The sequence below is a fragment of the Columba livia genome, chromosome 3 (assembly GCF_036013475.1).
Source record: "Columba livia isolate bColLiv1 breed racing homer chromosome 3, bColLiv1.pat.W.v2, whole genome shotgun sequence".
NCBI classification, from domain to species: domain Eukaryota; kingdom Metazoa; phylum Chordata; class Aves; order Columbiformes; family Columbidae; genus Columba; species Columba livia.
The window spans coordinates 102,557,942-102,565,576 of NC_088604.1; the positions used below are offsets into that span (position 1 = coordinate 102,557,942).

The window sequence follows — 7,635 nt, forward strand, 5'->3', positions numbered from 1 at the left end:
TGGCGGGCGGGCGGGGCCGGGGCGGGGCGCGGCGGGTGGGGGCGGGGCCGAGCGCGCGGCCGGCCCTCCCGAGTCAGCCATCTTTCAATTGTGCTTCGAGCCGCCGCCAGCAGCAGCAGCTCCGGCTCCTCCTTGCGCTCGCCCGCCCGCCCTCCCTCCCGCACGGCAGCCGCGCTCGCCCAGCGGACGGGGTAAGTCTGGCGCCGCGCCCGCCGCCCCCCGCACCCCACCACCCCCGGCGGCGCCCCGGCGCCCTGCTCCGAGCCTCCTCACAAACTTTTGGGGTGGTTCGGGAGGAGGCGGCAGCCCGGGTCCCCTTCCCCGCGCCGCCTTCCCGGCGCAGCCGGAGCGGCTCCCTCCGCCGGTACCCCCGGCCCCGTTTCGCGCGGTCGTTGCCCCCCTCTACTCCCCTCGTCCCCGCTCCAAACCCCCACCAGAAGCTTCCCCGACCCCTTAGCTGCCTCCTGAGCCCGACATCCCCCCGGATCGGGGCTGGGAAGCGGCCGCAAAGAGGAGCCACTCGCCAGCCCAGGGTAACTCTCCTGCCTTCCTTCCCCTGCTCCCCACAGTTGTTGCTCAGCTTCACCATCTTGTCTCTTTTCTCTGGTCACCGACCATATTTTTTTTCCTATTGCATAAAAAACAATAAAAAGGGAAAGAAATTCGCCGAAGGAACGACCGAAACCCAACGCAATTTTTTGGTTTTCGATTGCAAACTTTTCCGCTGCCTCCCCCTTCGCCTGCACCCACATGGTTTGGAGTTCCTTGCGATGTTTTTGGCGTTATTTTTTTGCAATTTATTTTTTCCTCCTTTGCAAAAGGACTAGGGCTGCATTTCGCGATTGTTTCCATTTTGTTCTGGGTCTGGGAGATGAGTTTGCCTGTGAGAGGCGCTTGGGAGCGAGGCGGCTTTGGGGAAGCAGTTGCACAGAAAGAGAAAGACGGCACCCAAAAACCAGCCACCCCCCCAAAAAAAAAAAGAAAAAAAAAGTTAGTTGCTTTCTCGCACTTGATCCGGACCCTTCCCTTTTTGTACGGTAAATGCCGGTTTGCCTGCGGTTGCCGGTGGGAGGGAGAGCGCGGGCGGGCGGCGGCGAGGGCCGGGCAGCCCGGCGGGGGCTGCTCCTCCGCTCCCACCCGCTCCGCGGTTCGGAAAGGAGGTTTTCACCGGGTGGCAGCGACGGGTCGGGCGCCGGCCCCCCGAGGTTTGCCGGGCGCTATTTGCAAACAGTTCGCAGGTGACGGGCGGCCGGCGGGGGGAGGTGACAGCCGCCTCTCCGCGCTTGCTGGCGGGGCGGCTGGCTGGGCTTCAGCCGCCGCAGCCTCGCTATTGAATTCGTGGGTAAAAAACGCTGTATTTTAATATTCCGCGATCGGCAGACGTTTAATTTCTTTTTCTTTATTATTTTTTTCTCGGCGATGGGAGGCGTTAGGCGGCCGCGAGTCCGGGACTAACGGCTCGACCCGCCGTTCCGCGCTCGCGGGCAGGGACGGTTTGCGCGGGGCGGCGGGGACCGCGGGGGCACCCGGCCGTTGCGGGGCGGCGCGGGGGGGCAGTTACCGGCGGGGCGCGCTCTGAACCGGCCGGTCCCTCTCTCCCCCGCCCCCCCCCCGCGTCCCTCCGGCAGGTGTAAGGCAGCGACGTCGGCAGGAGCATGGCCCGTACCAAGCAGACGGCCCGCAAGTCCACCGGCGGCAAGGCGCCCCGCAAGCAGCTGGCCACCAAAGCCGCCCGCAAGAGCGCGCCCTCTACTGGTGGGGTGAAGAAACCGCACCGCTACAGGTAACGCAGCGCCGCGCAGAGGCGGCACCGAGCCGGTACCGGGCGCACCCCCAGCCCCCCCCCCACCTCCCCGCCGGGTCGGGGGGGGCGGGGGGAGCTTCTCCGCCGTGTCGCGTTCCCTCCGCTGCCGCCACCTCCCGGGGCCGCACGCCGGCACCGCTCCGCACCTCGGTCCCCACCTGCTGAAAAAAAACAAAACAAAAGAAAAAAACCCCAAAATATAAATGTCCAGCACGAGCATCGACCCGGTATTTACTATTAACCATTTTTTTGGCGTTTTGGTTAGGCACCTAAAAAATCGACACCCCGCGAATCAATGTATCCGCGATTTTTATTTATTTATTTTTTTAAATTTTATATTTACGTTATTTAAATACTGCAGCAGGGTTGTGCCGGCGCGAAGTTTATTGTTACCGGCGGATTTGAATGTACTTGTGGGGTTTGATCCGTCCCCGGCGCCGTTCCGGCTCCGGTGGCCCTGCAGGGGAGGTGACGGGCCGCGAGAGGGCGCCGCGTCTCCACGGATACGCAGGGCCACGTACCGGCCTCGGGGCACGGGGGGACACAGCCCGGGCTGGGAGGGGGACACGTCTCTTTGGGCAGCCCCCTTAAAAAGGTGTTTTCCAGTCCTTGCTCGGTGCAGAGTGGTAGCAGCCGTACTTCAGCGTGGAGGATGGTCTTGGGCTAGTTGTACGTATTGCTTTGGGGGGGTGGTGTGGAAAAAGTGGATTGGGAAGGAGAAGCGGGTTTGAAATAGCCAACTTAAGCTACAAGTCTGTTGCTGCAGGTGTGAGGAGTTAATAGTCCAGGAGAAAGGTAATAAAGCTGGAGCAGGAAAATACGAAGTTTTCACAGAAATAAACGTGGTGTTAATTTCATGGGTGGAATTTGTGTCTGCAAAAGTACATTCTGACACCAAAACTAACACAAGGAAATATACTAGGTACTTTCTACTGATAATACAACACAGAATATAAATTCTGGTAGTTCTGTGGATATTGTGGCCCCTCAGTTCAAGAAGGACAGGAAACTGCTTGAGAGAGTCAGTCCACTGTGGAGCCACAAAGATGATGGAGTGGAGCATCTCCCTTATGAGGAAAGGCTGAGGGAGCTGGGGCTCTTTAGTTTGGAGGAGACTGAGGGGAGACCTCATTAATGTTTATAAATACGTAAAGTGTGAGTGTCACAAGGATGGAGCCAGGCTCTTCTCAGTGACAACCAATGATAGGACAAAGGGTAATGGGTATAAACTGAAACACGGGAGGTTCCACTTAAATATGAGAAGAATCATCTTCTCAGTGAGGGTGCCAGAGCACTGGAACAGGCTGCCCAGGGCAGTTGTGGAGTCTCCTTCTCTGGAGACATTCAAAACCCACCTGGACGCCTTCCTGTGTAACCTCATCTGGGTGTTCCTGCTCTGGCAGGGGGATTGAACTGGATGATCTTTTGAGGCCCCTACCAATCCCTAACATTCTGTGATTGCCAGTGTCTTATGTTAATGGGGAAGAAGAACCAGATTCCCCTTAAAATTGTGCTTGATGTCAGGCTCATCACAGGGAGAGCACCCATGGTGCTGCTGAACCAGCCGTCTCCCAGTGGTGCCCTGGTTTGCCACGTCCACACACAGACGTGTTGGTGTCAGTCGGCCAGTGTGGGCTGTTGCCTCTTCTCATAGCAAAGTCAGTGGCCCGAGGGCCCGCTCCTGCCATGCTGTCAGCTGGAGGGGTCCCTGCCCGGGCCAGGCGAATTTTGCACACATCAGTGGAGATAAAACAGTGACCCTTTGCCAGCAAAACTGGGTTTGTAGTGTAAACACCAGGACGTGCTTAGCAAAAACTGCACGTGTACAGTGCTTAGTTTGGTTTAGATTATGAGCCTGTGTTTTTTAACGTGATGTGGACTATGTCTTGAATACTAATTATTTTTTAATTGTTTAATTTTAAAAGGCCAGGCACCGTGGCTCTCCGTGAAATCCGGCGCTATCAAAAGTCGACCGAACTTTTGATCCGGAAACTTCCCTTCCAGCGCCTGGTGCGTGAAATTGCTCAGGACTTCAAAACAGACCTGCGCTTCCAGAGCGCTGCCATCGGTGCTTTGCAGGTGAGCCTTCCCTGGGCCGGGGAGTCCGGGGGCGGGAAGGGGTCGGGGCTGCGAGCGCTGCCACAGCGACACCCCCCGGAACCTGCCGACCGAAGGTAAGGCAGGGCTCCGCCTCCCGCCCCCATTGGCCAGGCTGTTTCCAGGGCTAGCCCCCGCTCCTTCTGATTGGTGGGCTGCCGCGGTGGGCGTGGCCCCTCCGGGGATGGGGGTGCTGATACGGAGGGATGTGCCCTTCAGCTTTCCCTTGGCTTAGGGTGGAGCTGGTGATGCCCTATAGATACCATAGGCTAAAATAATGCAGTGACAGTTCAGCAGCACCTTATGAAGGCTATAAATGCAATTGGGAGGTGGGGATTGCTATTTTATTTTTTTTTTTTTTAATAGCCCTTACCCCTCGAATAGTTGCACTTGACAGAACAGTACATCTTATTAAGACACTTAAGATAAGTCTGTTTACTCTGTCCTCAAGCTTTGTGAGAGGCTTTGCCTTTGAAAGCGATGCAGTTGGAAAGGAAAGCGTTGTGCAAAACTTGCTCTAGTGTTTCTGGATGCAGGTCTTGATATCGTCAAATGCTCCTTAAAGAAAAACAGCTTGACAGGCCACATCTAAATGCAGTTAGGAAAATAAGTCCTTTTGTGTAATGTAGTTAGTGCTAAACACGTTTTGAAAATAATAGTTGAATAACTTATTTAGAGTATATTAAGGGTGCTCTTTCTGGCCCGGATTCCTGCATCTAAGTTAAGTCCCCTCCAAGACTCTGTTCTTATCATGGAAGCATTTTCCTCTTGTGATAGAAAGACACCTCCTGATTAAAGATAGGTCTTCACTCTTCTTTTAGCTGTTGAAAGATTGTCCAAGAACCTATCTGTAATTGTATAATATCTCATATGCAGGCAAAATGATCTTTTTAGTTAATGACTTCCACTTGGTAAGGGCCAAGACATGCCATGAGATCCTATAAACTTGAGCAGATGCTCAACTTCAAAAGCTGGCTTTGTGCATTCGCAAAGTTGCTGCTTTTGCTTTTAGTTATTCTGTCTTCACTACTGTGAATGAACATGGTGGGCCTTAAATCCTGACGTTTACCTATGCGTCTTGATCGGCAATTGCTTATTAAAGTCTAGTCAGTAGTTAATGTATTTTCAGAGTGCTGGTTTGAATGTTCGTGGTTGTGCATTAAGGAGTTGTTGGCATAGAACTTGTTCATGTACAATTCCTAGTGCTTCCTGCTTGCATATTTGCAAAAAGAAGCTTTTAACCCCTGTAGTACCATGTTGTTTGTGTGACTTTTAATGTAGTGATTTAGGAAAACTGTGTTAGGGGAGTTTATGGTAGCCATATTCTACTGCATACAAAAAGAATTACTAATACTGCAATCCTCATCTTTTGTAGCAAATATTTTTCTTTCCTTGTATTAAATGCTCTACGTTTTTAAACAGGAACTTTGAACTTAGTTAAGTTGATTCTGTGGTTCCTGGTAAAGAAATGGTTCACACAAGCTGTTCTCTTGCGTGTGTTCTAGAAAGGTGGACCTCAACCTCCTTTCCGTAACTGAGCCCCATCACTCCTGCCTTCTCACCCCAGCCAGATGCTGTGTCCTGGTCTGTGAGCTGGTCTGATGTTTCCTAGGAGATTGTTAATTGTTAGAATTCCATACCAACCCAAAAATGCATAAATGGTTACTGTTGCTGGGCTTGATAGCAGCTGACTTAACGTGAGCCAGAAGAATAATTAGGTCCAGTGGAGCATCTATCTAGCCCAGAATCCTGTCTGCAGTGCTTCAGTAACAGGGAAAATGCTGTGGTCAGGGTGGTGGTTTTCCCGGGACAGAACTTGTTCTTTACCCTCGCAAGTGCTGGGCCCATGGTTCTCGCAGACATCAGGTGAGAACCTTCTGTGATCGTGGGGGGGGCTGTGCTGTGTGCCCCAAATAAACGGGATGCTTAGGCAAGAAGCAAGTGTAGTGTCTGATTGTAGTTCTTAAGCTGCTGTCCTGTTCTTGGTGATTCAGGGTGTTCCTGAGCTAAAGAAGTTGTTATCTTATTTCTAATTATTCTCAGTACCTTTTTTTTCCTGCTAATTTTTGACTTTTGAATTAAGCCACCTCTTCAGTATCCTATGGCAAGGAGTGTGTGCCCGATCTGGGTGTTGTGAAGGAATAGCTGCTGTTCTTTTCCCTGGCACCTGCCGCTTTCCCCTAATGCTCCACAGCTCTTACTCTGGAAGAGGCAGCAGACAAGTCACTCAAACAGTGCAACCCAGCCTTTAAAAAAGAGAAGCTCCTAAGCACATTAAACTTCCGATAGGAGAACCCCATATCTTGTGAGGGTCCTGTCAAAATATCGCTTTAGTTGTGTTCTGGAGGATGTCTTCACCAAATAGCAATAGTACACAATTTTGATGTGGAATGTTATTGGGGGGTTTATAAGAAAATGGAGGCTTTTATTCTGTGAGAATCTAAAACTTGATGTTTTTGAGTAAAAAAGATAAAAACCTAAACTTAGTGCCACGCTACATTGTACCTTGAATTATTGCTATTGTTTTTTTCCTAATGCTCAGAGAGTGAAAGTGTTCTTAACTCTTTTCTTCTACACTAGGAGGCAAGTGAAGCCTACTTGGTTGGCCTGTTTGAAGATACCAACCTGTGTGCTATCCATGCCAAACGCGTCACAATCATGCCAAAAGATATCCAGCTAGCACGCCGCATACGTGGAGAGCGTGCCTAAACTTCACTCTGATGGGTTTGTCATTCTCGAAGCAAAATCTTCTTCCTGTTATTGGTAGTAATGAACGTTAGATATTTTTTCCATGGGGTTAAAAGGTACCTGAGTATATGGTTGCAAATGGAAAAATAGGGGACAGAATTGGGTATTGGCAAGTTTTTTTCCATTTTCATTTGTGTGTGGATTTTTAATATAAACGAGGGGACAAAAAAAAAACAGCAATGCGGTCAAAAAAAAAAAGTCTCAGTGAAAAAGTTTCAACAATTCAACTTTATAAAAAAAAATATAAATAAAACCTGTCAAAATTTTTCTGGACAATGCCAGCATTTGGATTTTTTTAAACAAGTAAATTTCTTATGAATGGCAACTAAATGGTGTTTGTAGCATTTTTATCATACAGTAGATTCCATCCATTCACTATACTTTTCTAACTGAGTTGTCCTACATGCAAGTACATGTTTTTAATGTTGTCTGTCTTCTGTGCTGTTCCTGTAAGTTTGCTATTAAAATACATTAAATGATGCCTGCTGTTAGTCTTGATTTTTAAATATTACATGTGGGTCTTCCCTTTTTCTCTTCAGTATGTGGCCTAAATACTTAGAGCAGATCTGGGAAACACTGGGGACACTGCCTTGGCTGAAGTGATGTATATGTGAGGGTTTTTTAAGAGTATAGAATTTTTCTCAGTTCCATGTGAAAGCAAGTTTGGTAAGTATATCCCCAGGTAGAGTTTGGAGCTGGACTGAGCTCTCTAACTGAGCCACAGTGCTGAGAAAAAGCAGTTTTGTTGCCGTTTAAATTCCTTTCTTACTCAACTTAGTGCTGAATTTGGAAGCATTTCTGATTTTCATGGTTTGTTAGCTTGGTATAAGTGGTGGGGTGCGGTGGTTTGGGGGTTTTTTGGTGTGTTCTGGGACTTGTGCTTTTTTCTTTTTCTTATTTTTTCACACCCTTTTGCACTCTTATCTGGCTTCTCAGTTTGTAGGTGTTAAATTTTTGGTTGACTACCTTTCTGTTTCAGTCACACC

General features: G+C 49.9%; 1 protein-coding gene across 1 annotated transcript; it reads left to right on the top strand.

Moving 5' to 3' along the window:
• Positions 1-36: 36 nt before the first annotated feature.
• LOC102087702 (histone H3.3A) lies at positions 37-7,129 on the top strand. The gene is made up of 4 exons (XM_065058611.1): positions 37-191; positions 1,629-1,783; positions 3,730-3,883; positions 6,482-7,129. Exons 2-4 carry the CDS (start codon positions 1,656-1,658, stop codon positions 6,608-6,610), a joined length of 411 nt encoding a protein of 136 aa, XP_064914683.1. The 5' UTR covers positions 37-191; positions 1,629-1,655; the 3' UTR covers positions 6,611-7,129.
• The last annotated feature ends 506 nt before the right edge of the window (positions 7,130-7,635 follow it).

Bases quoted from the DNA above. Each gene is read 5' to 3' on its own strand.
- LOC102087702 (XM_065058611.1), top strand. From the start codon at position 1,656: ATGGCCCGTACCAAGCAGACGGCCCGCAAGTCCACCGGCGGCAAGGCG. The intron at 1,784-3,729 runs GTAACGCAGCGC...TAATTTTAAAAG, and splicing joins AAGAAACCGCACCGCTACAG to GCCAGGCACCGTGGCTCTCC. The intron at 3,884-6,481 runs GTGAGCCTTCCC...CTTCTACACTAG, and splicing joins CTGCCATCGGTGCTTTGCAG to GAGGCAAGTGAAGCCTACTT.